The following is a 22,950-nucleotide window of genomic DNA, read 5'->3' on the forward strand; positions in this document are numbered from 1 at the left end:
ACCACATAACACCGGTCTTGAAAGACCTACATTGGCTCCCAGTACATTTACAAGCACAATTCAAAGTGTTGGGGCTGATCTTGAAAGCCCTAAATGGCCTCAGTCCAGTATCCCCGAGGGAGCGTCTCCACCCCCATTGTTCTGCCCGGACACTGAGGTCCAGCGCCGAGGGCCTTCTGGCAGTTCCCTTGTTGTGAGAAGTGAGGTTACAGGGAACCAGGCAGAGGGCCTTCTCGGTAGTGGCACCCACCCTGTGGAACACTCTCCCGTCAGATGTCAAGGAAATAAACAACTGTTTTACTTTGAAAAGACAACTGTAGGTGGCCCTGTTTAGGGAAGTTTTTAATGTCTGATGCTGTATTGTTTTTAATATTTGATTGGAGTGGCCCAGAGTGGCTGGGGAAACCCAGTCAGATGGGTGGAGTATAAATAATAAATTATTAGTAGTAGTAGTAGTAGTATCAGTATCAGTATCAGTATCAGTATCAGTATCAGTATCAGTATCATATATATAAACCCATAAACTCATAGAATCGTAGAGCTGGAAGAGATCACGAGGGTCACCTAGTCCCAGTCCCTTCAATGCAGGAATCACAGCTAAAAGTTCCCTGCCAGGTTGGCTACCCTATATCTGTTGACCGACCTCCCACAAAGGAGAGTCCAATACCTTCCTTCCTTTCATTCTGGCCAGTCTTCCAACATTCAGCTACAATGGATGTCCTTGAGTCCAGTGTGATAGAAGTTGGAGGAAAATATCGCCTCCATCTTTTAATTTTGTGACTTCTGTCACTACTGCAGATGGTGACAGAAGTCATGAAATTAAAAGACGCCTGCTTCTTGTGAGGAAAGCAATGACAAACCTAGACAGCATCTTAAAAAGCAGAGACATCACCTTGCCAACAAAGGTTCATATAGTTAAAGCTCTGGCTTTCCCAGTAGTGATGTATACAAGTGAGAGCTGTACCATAAAGAAGGCTGATCGCCGAAGAATGGATGCTTTTGAATTCTGGTGCTGGAGGAGACTCTTGAGAGTCCCATGGACTGCAAGAAGATCAAACCTCTCCATTCTGAAGGAAATCAGCCCTGAGTGCTCACTGGAAGGACAGATCCTGAAGTTGAGGCTCCAATACTTTGGCCACCTCATGAGAAGAGAAGACTCCCTGGAAAAGACCCTGATGTTGGGAAAGATGGAGGGCACAAGGAGAAGGGGACAACAGAGGATGAGATGGTGGGACAGTGTTCTTGAAGCTACAAGCATGAATTTGGCCAAACTGCGGGAGGCAGTGGAAGACAGGAGTGCCTGGCGTGCTCTGGTCCAGGGGGTCACGAAGACGCGGACACGACTAAACGACTAAACAACAACAACATCACCTCCATCACTAACATAGAACATAGCCATCGTAGCTATTAGTCATCAAGAGTGCAAGTCTCCTGCATTTTCTCTTCCAAAAGGAAACCACCCCCCAACTTGGGGGGAGGCCAGCAGGCCTCAACAACTGCGGCCCACCAAGCATTTAAAGAGCAAAAAAACTCCCAGTGCAGGGAAAATTGCTGTTATCAGCAAAAGCTCTCCCAGGTACACGGGAAGGGGGAACGGTGCCGTGCGGCTGCCCAGCAAAGCTGTGTTTATGTTTGGAAGCGAAGAGTGAAAGTATGGAGACAGAAGGACCAATTACCCCATCTGGAAGCTGGCAAGAGAGGAAACCAGGCTGTAGGGGGAACAGATCAAGTTCTAAAACACTCACACTTTTTTCCACTGACTTCATTGGGCTTTGGCAAAGGCCCAGCCATTCAAGAGCAGCCTCCGTGGCCGTCCTGGGATTTTCATTGAGTAAATAAAAGAAGTCGCATTTCCAAAGGATGGGAGCTCCCTCAAAAGAACAAGAGTTTCCTCGGGAACGATCTTTCCTCTTGTATTAGACACCGCAGCGAACTTGGCGAGACCTGACACAATCTCCCGTTTTCCACCGCAGCTACCGTCAGTCTTTGGAAATGCTGGTCCCCTTGCCATCTAGCCAGGCCAGGCTCGGTGATGTCACAATGTCTAGATTAATCCACGGTCGGAAACTTTCTTTCTGCCTCCCTCTCCTCCATGGTGTGGCTTCCATCTCACACCATCTGTGGGCCTGGGGATCTGGCAGAAGGCATCCACATTCTGGAATCTCCTTTCTCTCCATCCCTGTTCTGCAGCCACTGGAACCTGCCTTTGCCATTGCAGAGTCTGCTACCAACTCTGTGGCAACATGATCTGACTGTCAGGCTGTGTCCTTGCATTCGGCGGATTTCCAGTGGAATCCAAAGAACGGGGAATGCCTCATCATCAATGTTGTAATAAAGCGATTCCATCTCAGAATCAGGAAACGTGACAAGTTACTGATGTTTATAGACTTTGGGGAGCGTTATGAGGTTGTCAAACTTTGAGATGGCGTCTTCCTATATGAAATCTCGTATCTTAAAACATTGTTTTGTGCTGATCACACTTCTGCCTGCCTGTCCAAATGCAGCTCTCCTGTCTTCCACTGCCTCCCGCAGTTTGGTCAAACTCATGCTGGTAGCTTTGAGAACACTGTCCCACCATCTCGTCCCCTTCTCCTTGTGCCCTCCATCTTTCCCAACATCAGGGTCTTTTCCAGGGAGTCCTCTCTTCTCATGAGGTGGCCAAAGTCTTGGAGTCTGGGCTTCAGGATCTGTCCTTCCAGTGAGCACTCAGGGCTGATTTCCTTCAGAATGGAGAGGTTGGATCTTCTTGCAGTCCATGGGACTCTCAAGAGTCTCCTCCAGCACCAGAATTCAAAAGCATCCATTCCGAAGGAAATCAGCCTTCTTTATGGTCCAGCTCTCGCTTCCATACATCACTACTGGGAAAACCATAGCTTGAACTACATGGACCTTTGTTGCCAAGGTGATGTCTCTGCTTTCTAAGATGCTGACTAGGTTTGTCATTGCTTTTCCCCCAAGAAGCAGGCGTCTTTTAATTTCCTGACTGCTGTCACCATCTGCAGTGATCATGGAGCCCAAGAAAGTAAAATCTCTCACTGCCTCCATTTCTTCCCCTTCTATTTGCCAGGAGGTGATGGGACCAGTAACCAGCATGACAAATGTTCAGTGGGGAAAAGTTTCTCCAGCTCTGCGATTCCAGACTATGCACGATGCTATAGTTGAAGGTCGCAATGCCAGATTCTGCCCAAAGAGAGACTCTGTCGGGGTGTGAGTGTGTCATGCACCTGAATATTTGCCCTACTACTGGCTTTTGTTTTTGCTGTTTATGAGGACTTAAGAGCAGCCTTGCTCAAAGATTTAAATCTCTCACATTATTATTATTATTATTATTATTATTATTATTATTATTATTATTATTATTATTATTACCAGGGAACAGGCCCCATGTCATTTCTGCAAAAGTGGCCTGTTTTGTCTTTAGAGCAGCAATTTTAAGGAGAAAAGTTTGTGGGGAAGCGAAGTTAAATTCTTCAGTGCAATAAATTCCTATCTGACAGCATGCCTCGCTTTAACAATTCTTTCAGCTGTGCAACGTGTTTTATTTTGGTTGCATGTATATTGCTTTGTAACGGCTTTGGGTATCCAAAGAAATAAATCACACCAGCAGCGCCTCTGAATTGAGACTGACTTCCTCTGTGGCTTGGAAACAAAGTGAGCTCCTCCGAGCTCCTCCACAAGTGATCCTTCCTTGGCCATTCTCCCTGCTCCTTAAAGGACCCACTGAAGATCCGTGGGGTGAGGTGCGGGAGACTTCCAAGCCTCTTGTCTGCCATTTGCAGGGCAGGTGCGAAGAGGCATTTCAGACTGAAAGAAGCAGGTTTCACATTCTCACTTCCTAAAACAATTTGCTGGGAGATTCACGACAGATTAAAGAAAGTCCTTCGTAACGCAGTTAAACTATGGAACTCTCTGCCACAGGAGGCAGTGACAACCACCAACCTGGATGGCTTTAAAAGAGGACAGGACAAATTCATAGAGGAGGAGAGGGCTATCGATGGCTCCTAGCCAGGATAGCTCTGCTCTGCTTCCATAGTGGGAGACAGCAATGCTTCTGAATACTACATGCTGGAAACCAAATAATAATAAAAATAATAAAAATAATTTATACCCCGCCCATCTGACTAGGTCTCCCCAGCCACTCTGAGTGGCTTCCAACCAAATATCAAAAACAATACAGCATCAGACATTAAAAACTTCCCTAAACAGGGCCGCCTTCAGGTGTCTTTTAAAAGTCAGATAGTTGTTTATTGCCTTGACATCTGGTGGGAGGGCGTTCCACAGGGCAGGTGCCACCACTGAGAAGGCCTTCTGCCTGGTTCCCTGTAACCTCATTTCTCGCAATGAGGAAACCGCCAGAAGGCCCTCAGTGCTGGACCTCAGTGTCCGGGCAGAACAATGGGGGTGGAGATGCTCCTTCAGGTCTACTGGGCGGAGGCCGTTTAGGGCTTTAAAGGTCAGCACCAACACTTTGAATTGTGCTTGGAAATGTCCTGGGAGCCAGTGTAGGCCTTTCAGGACCAGTGTTATGTGGTCTTGGCGGCCGTTCCCAGTCACCAGTCTAGCTGCCGCATTCTGAATTAGTTGTAGTTTTTGAGTCACCTTCAAAGGTAGCCCCATGAAGAGCGCATTGCAGTAGTCCAAGCGGGAGATAACCAGAGCATGCACCACTCTGGCGAGACAGACAGTGGGCAGGGAAGATCTCATCCTGCATACCAGATGGAGCTGGTAGACAGCTGCCCTGGACACAGAATTGACCTGCACCTCCATGGACAGCTGTGAGTCCAAAATGACATGAAGGGAGTGGGGGCTCTTGTGCTTGTATCCTGTTTGCTTCTTTCGCTTTGGGGTATCTTCTTGGCCACTGTGAGAATAGAATGCTGGACCTGATGGGTCATTGGCCTGATCCAGCAGGCTCTCCTTATACAAATTGAAGCTCAGCTAGCTTTTGAAATTCAGACTGGTCTGAATTTTGTCATGCAGTCCTCCAGATAATCAGTGTGAAAATGCATGGATTAGGTTACAGTGTGCATAAACAAAGGCATATATCAGTGCAAATAATGTCCCAGATGTGTTGCGTTAAGGGAGCTTGCATGGGGAAATGTGCATTTTGCACTAAAAGGCTGATGAATTTTCACGAGGCCATTAAAAAATAAATTGCAAACCCATGTAACTCTCTTGAGAACAGGAGATTGGGAAAATGAGCAGAGGTGGGAGAGATGTCAGGGTAAGAACAGAGTCTCAAAGTACCTGGTTTTGAACCACACAGGTAAAAGCTGATTCCCTAGATAAATGACTTGGGAGCCATTTCTACTGAAATCACTGAGACTCACATCCAAGCAAGCAGACTTTTCGGAGAGCAGTGCCTGCCAACACCAGTCTCCTGGCAGCCTCTGTACCTGAGTGCTCCAAGCATGATGCTCAAGCTCAGCCCAGTTTCCAAAAGCGGCAGCTCAGCGATTTGCAAAAACCAAGTCCCCTTTCTGACACATCTGGACTGCATTTGTGCAACAGCAATTTAAAAGTGCATTAAAGAGATTCATCTGCTCTCTTGCCACCAGGTTTTTTTCCACTCGTGGGTTTTAAAGTTTTCCAACACTATACTGAAAGTGCTTTTTAAAAAACCCCAAAACAGTGACCTTGGGAGAAGAGTTCAACTCCCCCATTCAAAAAAACATAAAAAGGAAATCCAGTTTAAGATCTACTTAGACAAGCACTGGTTTTGGACAGAGAGAGGTAATTTTAGTACATTTGCACTCTTCCTCCAATGAGCTCAGAGTTATCACCCCAGTTTTATTTTACAACAACCCTTTGAGGTTGGCAAGGCACCTGAAGTTGAAAATTGACAGTTAGTTCCAAGCAGGGCTATTTTTCTAGAAAAAGAGGTGTCAGAACTCACCATAAACATGTCGCTTGTTCTTTTACAATAGCCCACCTGAGAGGGGCTAGTATCCCCATATGGGATAGATCCACACATATCTACTTTGTAACTTAAGTCTGCCTTCAGGGATCCAACTGTGAACTGATGATGTGAGTAAACTTTTATATACTTTACACAAGATTGTCGTGTGTTTATTCTTTTAAGAGGGATATAAGGGAACTTTCCAGGAACCTAACAGTAAGAGGCTTAAACAAGCCTGCAACCAGCTATCTGCTGTGCATTTAAAAGGAGAATGTAAGACTCTGCTAAGTAAAGAAATGTGCTAGCGCAAGTTAGGAAGGATATTAATAAACAATACAGCCTCCCTGAACATTCACCCAAAGGTGGACGGGAACCCTTTGGATTGATCCTGATACAGAGCTTTTCTTTCTTCAATTGGTATAAGAAGAAACAGGAAGAGGAGCAGACTTGCCTAGGGGCAGAACCCTGCTCTGGAGGACAGGATACATGCCTGGCCCTCTGCTAAAGCGGTGAACAAAATGTAGGATGCAAAGCTCAAGTTACAGGACCTCAGTGACCCGGAATGGGAAGCCAGATCGTTCCTCTGCCTTTTCCAGAGGTCAGTAACTGGATGAGGGCTCCAAGCATCATGAGGAACAACGTTATAGTCTGTGCTCCTGCAAAGATTGTGAAACGAGGCAATGGCTTTCTGCTGAACAAAAAAAACTCTCTCCTGGGTCCTGGTTGAAATTTGAGGGCGTTCCCTCCCCAGCTGCAGCAGGACCACCTGTTCATATGACACCTCACACCTGACCGGCTCCCAGTGACCTATGCTTCTCCCACTGCCCAAGAAAGTCTCAATTTGCAAGCCTTGCTGGTTGGACAGCAAGCTTTATGGTCCCAGGAACAGCAGTGTGTGTGTGTGTCTAAGATGGAGTTTTAAGAGTCGACTGGTGAGGTCAATGGGAACGGTGCCCAGTGTCTGTCAAAGCCAGGACACTTCATCAAAGGGCTTTTAAATGTGAGTGCAGGAGATTTCTGGCCAAGCAATGTGAACATTTTTTAAATGGCAAATAGGTGGTGATATCAGCGGAGGGGGGCGGTGGACGGAGAGGGTTGGATTTGGCCAGGTCAGTAAGCTGACGCATACCCAGATTGTATCTCAGCACATGGTGTCGCAAGTGAAATGAAGCAGGAGGCCCTGGACAAATTCTGCGGGATCCAGAGATCCTGCTGGCTGCTTCTTCATGCAGCACCTGGTTAAGGCAAGAGTGTTCGCTCCCACTAACTTGGATGCTTTAAGCATCAATGGCTACTAACTACAATGGCTTTGCTCTACCTCCCCTGTCCAGGAAATTAGTAGTCTGGATGCCAATTGCTTTGAATCACAATTGGGGAGAGTGCAGTTGCTCTCAATTCCCGCTTACGGGCTTCCCAAAATGAAAATCTGCTTGGCCGCAGAGAGAACAGGGTGCATTTAAAAATGTGCATTTGGAGAGAAAATGTGCTAGAAAATCACGGCAATTTACTAAGTTCTGATCCACTTAACAGGCTGGGAGGTGTGGAACAGGTGAGCTTGTTGCTGGAATTTGCAAAGGTCAAATTCCTCAAGCCCAGCCACCTTCAGGGACCCTCAAGACTTGTGTTGCTGTTGTCTTTTTGCAGATGTGTTGTGCAATGTTTCATTGACACATTAATAATGGATTTATTCCACTTTATTGGTTGCTGTCTGGCACTTCCTCAGACTTATCATATTACTGCATTATTGCTGTCAGGAGGGGCACTTTTGCAACAAAGAATTACAGAATTGCAGAGTTGGAACGGTCCTCTGCTCCAACACCCTACAGCGCAGAAGACACAGCTAAGTCACATAAGGCAACAAAAGCAAGTCAAACCCCGTCCCCGGCAAAAATAAAATCAAGGTATGAAAAGGTGCAAGATTTCAGCAGGGAGTTACACTGCATGCACTAATAGGGAATGAGGCAGCATGTCTACCCTAAAACATTTGCAGGTGCAAACAGCATGAAAAGCATGACATATAACTTTCCCAATACCACCACGAGCAAAATAAAACGAACATCTGGAGGGGCTTTCTGGCACCCTGACAGGCAACATCCTAAGTCGAAGGAAAGAGGCTACGTGCAGATCCAACGCTTGCTAGGGCCACCGGGGGTTGCTGGCAAGTCTGCTTTGCAGGGCTGCCGGGAAGGTTGGACTCCATCAGCAACAAAGCTTAAACAACTCCTCAAGTTGTCCTTTAGGAAATTTGGTGCTGGCCAAGGTATGAATCTCCTTTCCGGGCTGGTTTCCAGGATGTCAGCAACTGGAGAGAAGGGTGAACACTACATATGTTTGTCAAGGCGCAGCAAGTTAAAATGGGCAGGCCACATTTTCTTCTTTGCAACTCTGCGGATCAACATCGAAATAAGCACGTGTGGGTGATCCTTTATGCCTCCTATGCGTTCGTCTTGGTCCCTGTCGCCAGAGGCTTTGAGGACAGGCAGTCGCAGCTGTTCCTCAACACAGAGGAGATGGTTAAACTCTGTCCTTTTCCTGCTCCAACAGGATGCAGCTGTCGGGCAATGTTGTTAGGAAGGGGCTCCACTCGAACACAGCCGATCACGGCTCTTTCGCTTTCCCGAAGTCTGCAAGTGAGCTTCTGAGATCCCATGAAACGATATCTTCTCGGGGACCTAATTTTGTATTTTCGAAACTGGCCTCTGGGTCAAGGGGGATCTTCGGTGTTTGCAAATCAAGCAAGCGGACTGTATCTCCCAGCCCAGGGCACCTGCTTTCTTTCCTTTCTTCTGCCCTGCACTTGGCCATGAGGTTCATAGAATTGTGGAGTTGGAAGGGACCCTCCTGAGTCATCTAGTCCAGCCCCACTGGTTTGTTCACGGTACTTGTGAATCCTGCCTGCTGCTCATCACTCTGGAACTGAGGCGGCTTGCGTGGCGCGCCGAACAGTGGCGTAGCGTGGGTTGTCAGCACCCGGGGCAAGGCAAGTAATTTGCGCCCCCTAACCCGTGGATTTGCGCCCCCTAACCCGTGGATTTGCCCTAACCCCAGATGTTGCGCCCGGTGCGGCCGGCCCCCCCTGCACCCCCCACGCTACGCCACTGGCGCCGAATGGCGAGTTCTGCTCCTGGCAAACCAGTCATGCTGACCACTGGGCTCAAACAGCTTAAACTTGGCCACATTGCACTTTCCTATGTTGTTTTGTGCGTGTATATATATATATATATATATACACACACACACACATACACACATTTTTATTAGTTTTTTAAATATATCATTTCCAACATTCATATAACATAACTTCTTATCTCATACAATGTTTTAGACTTCCGTCAACACCTCTGATGATTTTTCTTTCTTTATCACTTATTCTGCATTTCTGAATTTCTCTATTACTCTTAATTATCACTAACTAATAATTCTCCTCATAGTCTTTCTTGCCATATTTCAGATAGTCCTCCTTACAAAACTTCTTGCAGTCCTAGAAGCCTAATCTGTTCATTACAGTTACTTTTCAAATAGTTTGTAAATTTACTCCAGTCTTCTAAGAATCTCTGGTCCCGCAGGTTTCGAATCCTTCCTGTTAATTTATCCAATTCTGCATAGTCCATCAGTTTCTTCTGCCATTCTTCTTTCGTTGGTAATTCTTCTTGCTTCCATTTTTGTGCCAATAATATTCTTGCTGCCGTTACTGCATATAAAAACAACTTACAATCCTGTCTATTAATATAATCTTCTACAATGTTTTGCGTACATCTTTTGATGCTATCCCTTCCCTTACTATTTTCAAGCTATCACTTCCACAGTGAAGGCATGGGATGTGAGAATTAGGGTCTCTCCCCTCAACCTACCCCTAAACAAAAACTACTCTGGTTCATATTTGACTCAGGGCCAAGAAAGAATTCAGTTTGATATACCCCTCTCATAAGAAAAGCTCTGCAGGATCAGGCCAGGGGCCCATCTAGTCCAGCATCCCATTCTCCCAGTGGCCAGCCTGATGCTCCCAAGAGAAACCAGCAAGCAGGATTCGAACACAGGAGCAACGCTCTTCCCTCCTGTGGTTCCCAGCAACTCAGAATCATTTCTGCTTCCAGCTGTGGATTCAGAGGATAGCCATCCTGGCTAGTAGCCATCAATAGCCCCCTCCTCCTCCTCCTCCATGAATTTGTCTCATCCTCTTTCAAAGCCATCCAAGTTGGCGGCCATCACTACCTCCTCTAGAAGCACAAATCCATCATATAACTACGCCCTGTGCAAAGAAGCATTTTCTTTTGTCTCTCCCAAATCTTCCAACATTCAGTTTCTTTGGCTGCTTACCACTTCTAGTGTTATGAGCAGTTGGGGGGGGGGAGTGGTGCAGGAAAAACAACTTACTCCTTAACTTAAAGAAAACAAAAGAGATTATTGGGGACCTGAGGAAATGTAAATTGAATATTCAGCCACTTATTATTGAGGGGAAGTGCGTGGAACAGGTCTCAGTGTTTCGATTTATGGGAATGGAGTTGAGAGACGACCTGCCCTGGGGAGAAAACACTAAAGACCTGATGAAGAGAGAACTGCAGAGGTTATATTTTCTGAGAATCCTCCAGAAAAATAATCTCTCAAGGGACCTGTTGATGGCATTTTACCATTGTACTGTTGAGAGTGTATTAACTTATGGTCTGTGTGTGTGGTTTTGGAGCTGCACGGTCAGGGAAAAAACAATGCTGTCCAGGGTTGTCAAGACTGTGGAGAGAATAATTGGGTGCACTCTTCCCACCTTGGATCAAATCTATGCTTCCAGGTGCCATAGGAAAGCTGCAGATATAGCGCAGGATAGTGCGCACCCCAAAAATGATATCTTTCAGCTTCTGCCTTCTGGAAGAAGGTAAAGGGTAAAGGGTCCCTTGACCATTAGGTCCAATCGTGGCCAACTCTGGGGTTGCGGAGCTCATCTCACTTTATTGGCCAAGGGAGCCGGCGTACAGCTTCCGGGTCATGTGGCCAGCATGACTAAGCCGCTTCTGGCGAACCAGAACAGCGCACGGAAACGCCGTTTACCTTCCCACCAGAGCGGTACCTATTTATCTACTTGCACTTTGACGTGCTTTCGAACTGCTACGTTGGCAGGAGCTCATCTCACTTTATTGGCCAAGGGAGCCGGCGTACAGCTTCCGGGTCATGTGGCCAGCATGACTAAGCCGCTTCTGGCGAACCAGAACAGCGCACGGAAACGCCGTTTACCTTCCCACCAGAGCGGTACCTATTTATCTACTTGCACTTTGACGTGCTTTCGAACTGCTTTCGAACTGCTACGTTGGCAGGAGCAGGGACCGAGCAACGGGAGCTCACCCCATTGTGGGGATTCAAACCACTGACCTTCTGATCGGCAAGTCCTAGGCTCTGTGGTTTAACCTCTGTGGTTTAACCCACAGCGCCACCTGCGTCCCTCTGGAAGAAGGTACAGGGTTATAAAGACTAGGACTAGCCGCCTGAGAAACAGTTTCTACCCAAATGCGATTTTGATTTTAAACGCTGTGTAAGGTAGTCTCTATGGGAGTATATTGTATTTAATTATGGGGTATCAGAGTTTTTAGGGAGCTAACCAGGCTGGGATAGCTGGGATAGCAGGCTTGTGGGTTTTGAATGTCTGATGTAGATTTTTTCAGTTTTGTCATTACGTATGGAACAATGACAAGAAAGATTATTGTACCGTATGGGAGAGAGAGGGAGGAAGATTTTTCTGTCCACAGCAGCTCCCCATCTCTGGAATGCTCTCCCCAGGAAAGTTCATCTGGCGCCTTCATTATACACGTTCCTCTTTAACCAGGTCATTGGTTGATTTGATTGACATCCTATGCCCTTTTAACATGTGCTTTTTGGGGGGACGGGGGTTATTGGGCTGTTGTTTTTATTTTGATTGTATATTTTGTGGTTTTATATTTGATTTTGTTCAGTGAACCGCCTGAGACCTCTGGGTATAGGGCAATATATAAATTCAATAAAATAATAATAATTAGTAATAATAATAACAACAACAACAACAACAACAACAACAACAACAACAATAATTTATTATTTATACCCCGCCCATCTAGCTGAGTTTCCCCAGCCACTGTGGGCGGCTTCCAATCAGGTGTTAAAAACAATACAGCATTAAACATTAAAAACTTCCCTAAACAGGGCTGCCTTCAGATCTTTTAAAAGTCAGATAGTTGTTTATTGCCTTGACATCTGCTGGGAGGGCGTTCCACAGGGCAGGCGCCACCACCAAGAAGACCCTCTGCCTGGTTCCCTGTAACCTCACTTCTCACAGGGAAGGAACCGCCAGAAGGCCCTCGGAGCTGGACCTCAGTGTCCGGGCTGAACAATGGAGGTGGAGACGCTCCTTCAGTTATACTGGGCCAAGGCCGTTTAGGGCTTTAAAGGTCAGCACCAACACTTTGAATTGTGCTTGGAAACATACTGGGAGCCAATGAAGATCTTTCAGGACCAGTGTTATGTGGTCTCGGCGGCCACTCCCAGTTACCAGTCTAGCTGCCGCATTCTGGATTAGTTGTAGTTTCCGGGTCACCTTCAAAGGTAGCCCCACACAGATAGCATTGCAGTAGTCCAAGCGGGAGAAAACCAGATCATGTACCACTCTGGTGAGACAGTCTGCGGGCAGGGAGGGTCTCATCCTGCGTACCAGATGGAGCTGGTGGACAGCCACCCTGGACACAATGGAAGTCACCATTGCTCTTCATACTCGGAAGAGTATGAAGGTCAGGTTCATCCCTTTTGTTGCATGAATTGAACCAGTTTTAATTAGAGTTTGAATAAATGTGCAATGAATTGTGCTATTCTCTTCCTTAGTGGGTCTTGCAAGCCACTATTCTGAATGATGCTTTTTTTGTAGGGCAAGGGGCACTGGGGGTGAGTTGATGGAACCAAGAGGGGCAGTGGACCAAAAACGGTTTGGCAACCGCTGCCCTGAAGTAAAAAGCCCCAAATGTTGTAAGCTCTCCACATAGGGGGGGCTGTTCCCTCCCCTGACGTTTGGAGACCAAAATTCATCATCTGGGGTGGAGTCTGTTTCTGGGATGTCCCAACCTGGGCTCAGGACTCAGCAGGAGACTTGCCTTTGGAGGCAAGCAGTAATTCTCAGGAGCCGCAGCGCTTTTGCAAAACGCAGTACAAGCAGCAGCCCCTTCCACCAACTTCTTTGCTTTTATTGAAAAAGAAAACAAAGCCTTTAGACTTCAAGTAATTGTGATTATCCTAGTTCTAAGTTGGATTCCGACCTCAAGCAGGCTACTGCTTATACTCCACGGGTAATCTTGGATTCCGGTCCTGTGTTTAGACTACATCCATTTGGGCTCTGCATCCAGAGGCAGAGAAAGGAAGGCCAGGAACCTTTGTGGGAAAAGTTCCTGTTCGCTCCCAAGCTGCCTCTCTGTGGCTAATGAGGTAAGGAGAGAGAGAGGGAGAGAGAGCGCTCACAATGCCATAAATCGGAAGGAATGCAAAGCATCTCCTGAAGGCGACTCATTAAGGCATCAGCTACAAGCAATTCAAGGGCCTGCGGAATTGGCTAGCCCAGACCTGGCACAGCCAACATTACGTGAGCAAACACAAAACTCCAAAGCCGCAATCCTGACGGTTCAGTGGAATCGACCATTCATAAGTTCCTGGTACGATGAGCCAGGGGGAAAAGGGATAGTTTGGTTGGCAACGATGAATACAGATCCAGGCTTTTCTCTGCCCAAGGAGTCAGGCTGGATGCAAAACAGGAGCCCCAACATCCTCAGTACAATAGAATCACATAACTGGGGAGTATGGGAGGGGCACCCAGAGGCCATCCAGTCCAACCCCCTGCAACGAAGCAATCGTGGCTGAAGAATCACTGACAGATGACCATCCAACCTCTGCTTAAAAACCTCTGATGAAAGAGAGCCCAACACCTTCTGAGGTCATGGAAACATGGAACTGTAGAGAAGAAGAGTTTGGATTTGATATCCCGCCTTTCACTCCCTTTAAGGAGTCTCAAAGCGGCTAACATTCTCCTTTCCCTTCCTCCCCCACAACAAACACTCTGTGAGGTGAGTGGGGCTGAGAGACTTCAGAGAAGTGTGACTGGCCCAAGGTCACCTAGCAGCTGCATGTGGAGGAGCGGAGACGCGAACCCGGTTCCCCAGATTATGAGACTACCGCTCTTAACCACTGCACCCCAAGGGGTCATCTAGTCCAACCCCCCTGTGATGCAGGAGTTGCAGCCAAGTGCGGCTGGGCAAGAGCCCAGCACATCTGCGCTACTGGCCTCCCAAGCCCTTCCCTGCAGCTGTCAGAAGCAGCCGCCTTCCCTTTTATGAGCAAAGCCGATAACAGCGTCCAGGACCTCCGTGCGGCAACCGAGGGCAAATGAAACACAAACACAAGCCTTAATAGAGCTTTGCTGATGAGAAAAACTGATTTCTCGCTAATGCACAACAGGCTGGCTGTAAGCGCTCCGGAAAGCTTGCCAGGAGGAAATTTCCCTGCACGAAAATAATATCTCGCGGGCTGCAAGCAATTAAGAGCCCGGCGTGCAGTTGGAGATCCCGAAGGCACATTTTGGAGGGCAGGAGATCCCATTTCACCTAGGCGAGGAAAGCGGACAAGTGTCTGGTCCACCTTTTTACCTGCCACATACTTCTTTTGACACCAACATGTGTCATGCAAAAGCTGCCACCAGCCAGCTCTTGAAGCAGGTGGGATTCCTCCTCCTCCTCCTCCTCCTCCTTCTTCTTCTTCGGCCATCACTTGTAGCTGAGTAAGATTGTCTTCCATAAACACGCTTTTAACAATGAGTCCATAAGTGACTGTGGAGGCCAATTCTGGATCCACACATCCTTCCACAGTGGGGACATTGGTTTCCAGGTAGGAGTAGATCATGGTGTGGATTTGCCAAGCGTGCCTTCCTCTTAGCACTTTTCTCCCTTGCGTCCTGAGTGTCTTCAAAGCCCATGACACGATCCTGCTGGATCAGGTCAATGCCCCATCTAATCCAGCACCTGTTCTCATAGTGGCTGGGGCGTAGCAAGGGGGGTGCATTGGGTGCGGTCCGCCCCAGGTGTCACCACTGAGGGGGGGGTGACAAAATGGTGGGTGGCACTCACCAGGGAGCCTGCAGCACGCCCGAGCCGAGCCTCTCTCCTGTAAGTGACGCAGTGGCTTGAGCGCCCGCAGGCTCCGAGCTGCCCCAAACAGTCCGCCCATTGCCTCCCCCTCAACTGTAGGGCAGCTGAGTGGTAGGAGGCATGCAGACTCCTTGGAGGCCCTGCGGTGCCCCATGGGAAGTCGGCCCCGCTCCCCGAGAGCCAGTGTGATGTAGTGGTTAAGACCAGTGGACTCGTAATCTGGTGAACCGGGTTTGATTCCCAGCTCCTCCCCATGCAGCTGCTGGGTGACCTTGGGCCAGTCACCCTTCTGTGAAGTCTCTCAGCCCCACTCACCTCACAGAGTGTTTGTTGTGGGGGAGGAAGGGAAAGGAGAATGTGAGCCGCTTTGAGACTCCTGAAGGGAGTGAAAGGCGGGATATCAAATCCAAACTCTTCTTCTCTTCTGGGTGGCCCTGCCCTGTGGGCAGACAGCCCCGCTCCTGGGCACAGGGCTCACACGCCACCCAAGGTGCCTGATCAGCTTATGTTAACATATGAGAGTGCTGGAGGTGAAATAGTTAAACAGGTTACCCAATCAGAACCCAGGCGGTGGAGTCAGAGGGACTATAAAACCAGCTCTGGGAGGGGCGAAGGGAGGAGTTCGTTGGGAGTTGGCTGGTTGGTTGGAGTGGGAGTGAATTGGGATAGAGTCTGTGGGGAGGTTGAGTTAAAGGTAACGGTAAAGGGTAAAGGGTTGCATGACCATTAGGTCCAGTCGTGGCCAACTCTGGGGTTGCGGCGCTCATCTCACTTTATTGGCCAAGGGAGCCGGCGTACAGCTTCCAGGTCATGTGGCCAGCATGACTAAGCCGCTTCTGGCGAACCAGAGCAGTGCACAGAAACGCCGTTTACCTTCCCACCGGAGCGGTACCTATTTATCTACTTGCACTTGGACGTGCTTTCAAACTGCTAGGTTGGCAGGAGCAGGGACCAAGCAACGGGAGCTCACCCTGTCGGGGGGATTTGAACTGCCAACCTTCTGATTGGCAAGTCCTAGACTCTGTGGTTTAACCCACAGTGCCACCTGTGTCCCAAGGTTGAGTTAGTTTAGCGAAATAAGCTGAGACAGGAACAGTTAGGAACTAGGAAGACAAGTAAACATCTGAGAGGTGGTCTAGTGAGTGAGAGCAGGTAGCGGAAGTTATAGGTCTGGATAGGCAACCCATGATTGTAATGGACCAATACCGTTTATGAAACCACACACTTGTTAAACTGCAATAAATAAACAGAAGTTTATGTTCCAATTTAACCCTGACTGGACTCAGTATTGTACCAGGTGGGGCCTGGGTGGTGGCAGTGAGAAATAAAGTGGTGGCACAGGGATCAATAGACGGTGAAACGTCCAGGGACTGTGCTGGTCGCGAGGGTTAACCGTTCGGTGAGGTCCGAGTCCAGTCTGAGGTCGAGGGTGCGGTATGGAGGCTGTCCGTCAAAGCTGAAGGTGGGTCCAAGGCAGGGAGTCGGGTGAGGTCAGGAGATCCAGCAGAAGAGCAGGACAGGGTGCAGGCAGGAACAGGCTAGCAACAATGTTGCTCCCGCAGCTTGGGACTGGGGCTGGCTGGCTTTTATCTGCCCCGAGGCATAGGGTGGCCCCAATCCTCTGGTGACTCGCCTCTCCTGGCCTGGAGGCGAGCACTCCTCCTGCGGGAACTTAGTTCCCTCCCCCTCTCTGCCCTGAGCCTCTGCAGCTCAGGAGAGGCTGGAGGGTGACCAGACCCAGAGGCAACCTCACCTTCCTCTGACGGGGCTGATAGTGGAGCACCTGCAGGCAATGGGTCCTCCATCACCTCAGGAGCCAGAGCAGACTCAGCTGGTGCCTGCACCTGAGGATCCAGCACAGGTGAGGACCCTTCAGGCTCAAGCCCCAGCCCCGGCTCAGCTGGTTCTGGAGGCGGGGGATCCTGTGCAGGCTGGGATCCCTCAGGTTCAGCCTCCGAGTCCGAATCTCAGGCCATCAGAGGGACCCTGTGTGATCGCCACAGCTTGCTCCTTAGCCCTCTCATCCTCCATGAATTTGTCCAATCCTCTTTTAAGGCAATCTTGGTTCATGGCCATCGCTGCTTCCTGTGGGAACAGGCTCCACAGTTTTACTATGTGTTGCATGAAGAATTCATTTACTTTATCTGTCCCGAATCTTCCAGCCTTTAGCTTCATTGGATGTCCTTGAGTTACTGAGTTATGAGGGAGAGCAAACATTTCTCTGCCCATTTTCACCATGTCATGCATCATTTTATAAACGCCAATCACGTTACCCCTTGCTTGTCTTTTCTCAAAACTAAAAAGTCCCAAACGCTGCAAACTTTTCCCTATAGGAGCATCGCTCCACCCCCCCCTTAACCATTTTGGTTCCCCTTACAGTATTCAAACTTTTCCCAACTCTACAATATCCTTTTTGACTTGAGGCAACCAGAAACTGTACACCGTATTCCAAATGCGCTTGCACCATAAATTTGTGTAACAAATATGAGCAGCTTTATTTTCAATTCCTTTCCTAATGATCCTTAGCATGGGATTCTCCTTTTTCATGGCCGCTGCACACTTGGTCACTATAGCAATTATCTTACTATATCACCGGAGCCTTGGAAAGGTTAGCAAAGCACAGTTTCGTGGTTTTTAAAAAATGAAAGAAAGAGGAAGCAACACATCTCTTTGATGGCTTTGAAAAGAGGATTGGACAAATAGATTAATAGATTAATAGCCACTGAGAGACCTAATGCCTTCCTTGAAGCTTTCTGTTCAGAAGCAGTCTCTCCTTCCTTGGAGATTTTAAAGCAGAGGTTGGATGGCCATCTGTCATGGATGCTTCAGTTGAGATTCCTGGACTAGATGGCTCTTGGGTCCCTTCCAATTCTACAATTCCACTATTCTCACTGCTCTGAGACTGAGGTGGCCAGTAATGCATTTTTGGAGAGCTAATTCATTGCAGCTTCTCCTCTCTTTTTTTTTTTTAAAGAACCATCTCCCAGACTGATGTCCTCTAAACACGAACCCTGCAGACATGCCCAGGATTGTGCTGTTAGTCATTTAGGAAACACAGTGAAGATGTGCCTGGAGATCAGATTTCAAAGTGCGAGAGACATCGGGCTTTACAACTGGGTGTTCCCCTCTCAGAGTGTGAGAGTTGGCTGCTCTACAGCGAAGGAGCGGAGCTTGGAACTCGCAAAGGTCCAGGACTCTTAAACCAGATCAATCCTGCGCTGGTTCTTGTCCCAGAGCAGAGATCTCCTTCTGCTCCATCCAAGCTCCCAAAACCCCGTGAGGAAGATCTGCCTTTAGACCTCATAGCCTACACTCTCTTTGCTGCTGTCAGGGAACTGCCATCAGAGCCAGAGGCGGAGGGAAGGCTCCAGAGGGATGCTGGAGAGGGTCCGAGTAGGGAGAGAGGCAGCCCATCTGCTGGGGAAGGAAATCAGTGTAGCACCAGTGGAGAAGGGGGGCAGATGGGGGAATCGGTGAGGAGGCTCCAGGACTCCTCGCCGGAGACCAGCGGGGAGAGCACGGGTCCTCCGCTGCCCACACCCTCCCTGCGCAGAAGACTTCCATGCAGGGAGAGTAGGAGGAGACTGGGCGTCAAAGAACTTCTTTGCTGGAAGAAGTTCAAGAAATGCCCACTGACGGATTCTGCCAGCGACTGAGACAGCCACGGATGGGTGGCTGTCCGGACAGAAAGGGTTCACCCAGGTAACCCAGCCAGGTGTGGCGCCAACTTACGCACGAGCAACCCCCCTAGAACCATTACAGCTGCCTGGATTGGTCTTGCGTCACTACCCAGGTGCAGGATGAGGACTATGTTGGGCAGCAGTGGTGGCTGGTAAACCCTGGACCTGGTGGTCTGTGGCCAAGGAGGTCGTGTAGGTGGGGCCAAGGAATCCCCATGGACGGGGCCAAGTTGTTGTGGTTTGCTTCCCACCAACTGGGATGGCTTCAAAAAAAACACACAACACCATTAGGCAAATTCATGGAAGATGGGGTACACTCAACCACTTTGATTGGCAGAATTGGCACTACTTACTGGTGCCACGTAACACCCGTTCCACATTGGTAAGAATTCAATCTTCAGTTCCTTTGGAACTCCCTGCCTATTGAGATCTGGCGGTAGCCTTCACTGTACTGTTTTTGGCGCCTGCTAAAAACAGTCCTGTTCAGACAAGCCTACCCAGAAAGTTGAGATACTTTAATCTGTTTTAGTATCGTGATTTTTGTATTCTTTAAAGTACGGTTTGCATTTTTCTTGATTTTACTGTTTTAGCAAACCACCTTGAGGTTTTTTAACCAGCAAGCGGTGTATGAATTTTATGAAATAAGATATAAACCAACCAATGGCTTTCAACCATGATGGCTATGTTCTGCTGTCCTTTGAGGTTCTGGAGATTGCTGTTAGTTTGCATTTGACCTCATAAATTTGACCTCTTCGTATGCAGTTTTGGCAAACAGGCACGTCCTTGCAAGCCATTTCTCTCTAGTATAATGCTTTCTGAAGCTTGCAAGCTACACACACAGTCTTTATTATTATTATTATTATTATTATTATTATTATTATTATTATTATCTCTCACCCCCTAGAGATTCAAGCCCCCAAGCCTAGAGAGATCCAGGAAAACCTTGAGACTTCAGACCTCCGACCTGGAAGTCTGGCAACCCTACTGGGGGTGGAGGTTGTGGGGAGCACAGATCACTGCCCCTTTCCTCTAGTGAGAGCAGTTTAATCTCCAGGCCAAGCAGAGAGTCTCTTACATAGGCTAGTACAACTCCCTGATTTTTTTATAGGGTTGTTTACTCCTGTCCCGCAGAGCTGGAGGCCAGCTGAGTCACGCCAGGCTGCGTCACGATGCTTCTGCTCCGACGGCCGTGGGATTCCTAAAAGTGTTTTCCACTTGGGAAGGCAGAAGCCGCTGCTTATCTCGCCTCTGCAATTCAAGTTCCAATTCCTGAACCTTGGGAGGCCGAGAGTAACTCCCCAGAAGTTCCTGGGGGAGAAGTGTTTCCTCCTTCCAAACTCTGACAACTCAGCTGTAGTGGAAGATCACAATGGTGTGCAATTACTCAGGAATGAGCATCATTTAAAAATGTGCACAGAGATACATTCCACTATCCAGCTAAGGGCTTATGCAACTTTCCCAAATCTGATATTCTCCAGATGTCCTGGACTGCAATTTCTATCAGCCGTGCTGACTGGGACTAACAAATCGTGGTCCAAAAGCTCTGTCGATGGATTTGTTCAATTTCATCAAATTTAGACACCGCTCAATTGCAAAAAAACAACACCACTCAACAACCTCAAAGCTGTTTACAAAGAGAACAAAACAATAAAAATATAAATAAAAGCAACATTGAAATCAGCAGAAAACTAAGATTAAAACATACATGCACATTCAACAGGTCTGGGCAGGCTTGTCTAAACCAGAATGCTTTTAGCAGGAGCAGAAAAGGGGACAGTGAAGATGCCTGCCTGAGATCAATAGGCAGGGAGTTCCAAAGTGTCCATGCTGCCATGCTGAAAGACGGATGTCTTCCAAAGCAGATAAAAGATAAAAGAAAGGAGTGCAGGAGTGAAATATAGATCCCCATTCCAGCCACATATTTCATTTGCATGTAGAAAAACTACAGCTCACCATCCAACTTTTGAAATTGCTACCTTGAGATTAATATTTGATTTCCAGTCAAAAAGGAGGAAATGGAAAACCTCAAGGAATCGCCCTTCTCTTCCCTTTGAGCGGAGATGTCTTAAGGAGCTGCAATGCTGCTGGCTAGAATCTAGCTGCTAGATGAACCAAACCGGAGCCAATTCTTATCCACATTCCAGTTGCAAGCACACATGTCGATGAGCATGTCTCCAAGCCAGTTGTCATACAATGAAAACCCATTGTTTAAATGCATTCCCAAGTCCCGTAGAATCTGCATGAATCCAGGGTTTGGCGTGGGATTGCTTGGAGTGATTGCCTTGGCCCCGCCATTTCTCTTGAGTCTCAGGGGTGTCCCACGAACACGTGGTATCATAAGAAACAATGCCCCTGAGCATGTGAAGACTGTATTTGCCTTCCACCACCCCAGACTGCTGGCCATATACCGTAATCTTTGGGGATCCATCACCCATGGAATTGTCTTTTTGAACGGTTCTAAGCCAGAGGATGCCACCGCCTCATGGGGCAGTGAGTTCCAAAAGTTAACAAAGTTCTAGTACTATGTGAGAGGGAGGAAGGGGAAGCAGCCTTTGCTTAGCAGCAGGGCAGGATTTTCAAGTTGAGTATTCTGGGATGCCAAATGAGACCTCCGAGTACCATAGGCACAACACCAGATTTCCTGCAGTTGAAAGAGGAGAAGACCCCCCCCCCAAGGCAGAAAACCGAGAAGGCAGCACAGGAACTGGAGAAAACAGACACTCTCTGCCACCCCCACCCTTTGTCTGCATTTTGTGGGTGCCTTCTGTGGGAATGGTCAGGGTGGCAGGAGAGGATAAATTGTTTATTAATATCCTTCCTAACTTGCGCTAGCAAGTTCCTTTACTTTGCAGAGTTACATTCCCCTTTTTACATGCACAGCAGATCTTCCCTCTTTCTCTTTGGCGATCCCTCGTAGCCAAGTAAGATTGTCTTCCATAAACACGGTTCTAACAATGAGTCCCTAAGTGACTGTGGAGGCCAATTCTGGATCCCCGCATCCTTCCACAGTGGGGACATTGGTTTCCGGGCGGGAGTTGATCACGGTGTGGATTTGCCAAGTGTGCCTTCCTCCTAGCACGTTTTTCCCTTGCGTCCTGAGTTCGAGTGTCTTCAAAGCCCATAACACCTTGGGTAAAGGCTGTTCTCCAATTAGAGCGCTCACAGGCCAGTACTTCTCAATTGTCAATGTTTATACTACATTTTTTTAGATTTGCCTTGAGACAGTCCTTAAACCTCTTTTGTTGACCACCAGCATTACACTTCCACTCAGAATAGAGTAGTTGCTTTGGAAGACAATAATCAGGCATCCACACAACATGACCAGTCCAACGAAGTTGATGGTGTGAGCCTCTCACTACAATACAATTCAGTCTGTCTCAGATTGAATTGTACACTCCTGGTAAATTCCCTTGAATCCCTCTTAAAAGAATAAAGACGCCACAATCTTATTCAAAGTCAATAAAAGAAGTTTACTCACATCAGTTCACAGTTGGATCCCTGAAGGCAGACTTAGTTACAAATATGTACATGTGGATCTACTCCATATGGAGGAAATAATCCCAGTGCTTCTGCTAGCTGAGAGCTAGCAGAGCAGTCCTAGCTAAAAGCTGGTCAAACAAAGAAGGAAACCAAAAAGAGAGAGGTGTGCTATGTGACTCGTCCTTTTGTTACCTGGACAGGTAAGGTCATACCCACTTTCTATCACATGCAAAAGGAGCGTCTCCACCCCCATCGTTCTGTCAGTACGCCTTTCAACCGATAACTGGTTCTGCCCCGGCTGGGCTAGGCGACTGGAGCACTTTCAGAGATCTTCCAGTCCTGGAAAACAGGTCTCAGTGCAACAGACCCACAACTGTGCATTATGAGCACCAGACTCATGCAGAGTATAACTAATGCAGAAGTTAGCTGTGAAGCATAACTCCTTTTATTTCTAATAGCTACTGCAAACTAACGAACTACTGGATTGCATGAGTGTTAAATCTAGTCACTACATATATAAGACTCTCTCCACACACAGAGTCAGGCAGTCAGGCAGGAGCGGAAGAGGAGAAGAGCAATTTCCGCCCCTTCCTTTCTCAAAACATCAGATCAGGAGATTCTGTCAATGGGAGGGGTGAAAATATCAACACGTTCTGCCCGGACACTGAGGTCCAGCTCTGAGGGCCTTCTGGAGGTTCCCTCACTGTGAGAAGTGAGGTTATCACTGTGAGCAGTGAGCCGCCCTGAGCCCAGT

General features: G+C 48.0%; 1 protein-coding gene across 2 annotated transcripts in view; it reads right to left on the minus strand.

Moving 5' to 3' along the window:
• Positions 1 to 22,950, minus strand: part of P3H2 (prolyl 3-hydroxylase 2) — a 117,650-nt gene that overhangs the window by 75,867 nt on the left and 18,833 nt on the right. Inside the window, exon 1 of one of the 2 annotated variants that reach the window (XM_081862421.1) lies at positions 1,746 to 2,200. The exons of the other annotated variant lie outside the window; for it this stretch is intronic. Within the exon in view, the coding sequence (XP_081718547.1) occupies positions 1,746 to 1,766 (21 nt within the window). The 5' untranslated portion in view covers positions 1,767 to 2,200. Of the gene's footprint in view, positions 1 to 1,745; positions 2,201 to 22,950 lie in introns of those variants that run through there. 2 annotated transcript variants of the gene reach the window in all.

Source organism: Podarcis erhardii, assembly GCF_964252035.2.
Source record: "Podarcis erhardii genome assembly, chromosome: 5".
NCBI classification, from domain to species: Eukaryota; Metazoa; Chordata; class Lepidosauria; order Squamata; family Lacertidae; genus Podarcis; species Podarcis erhardii.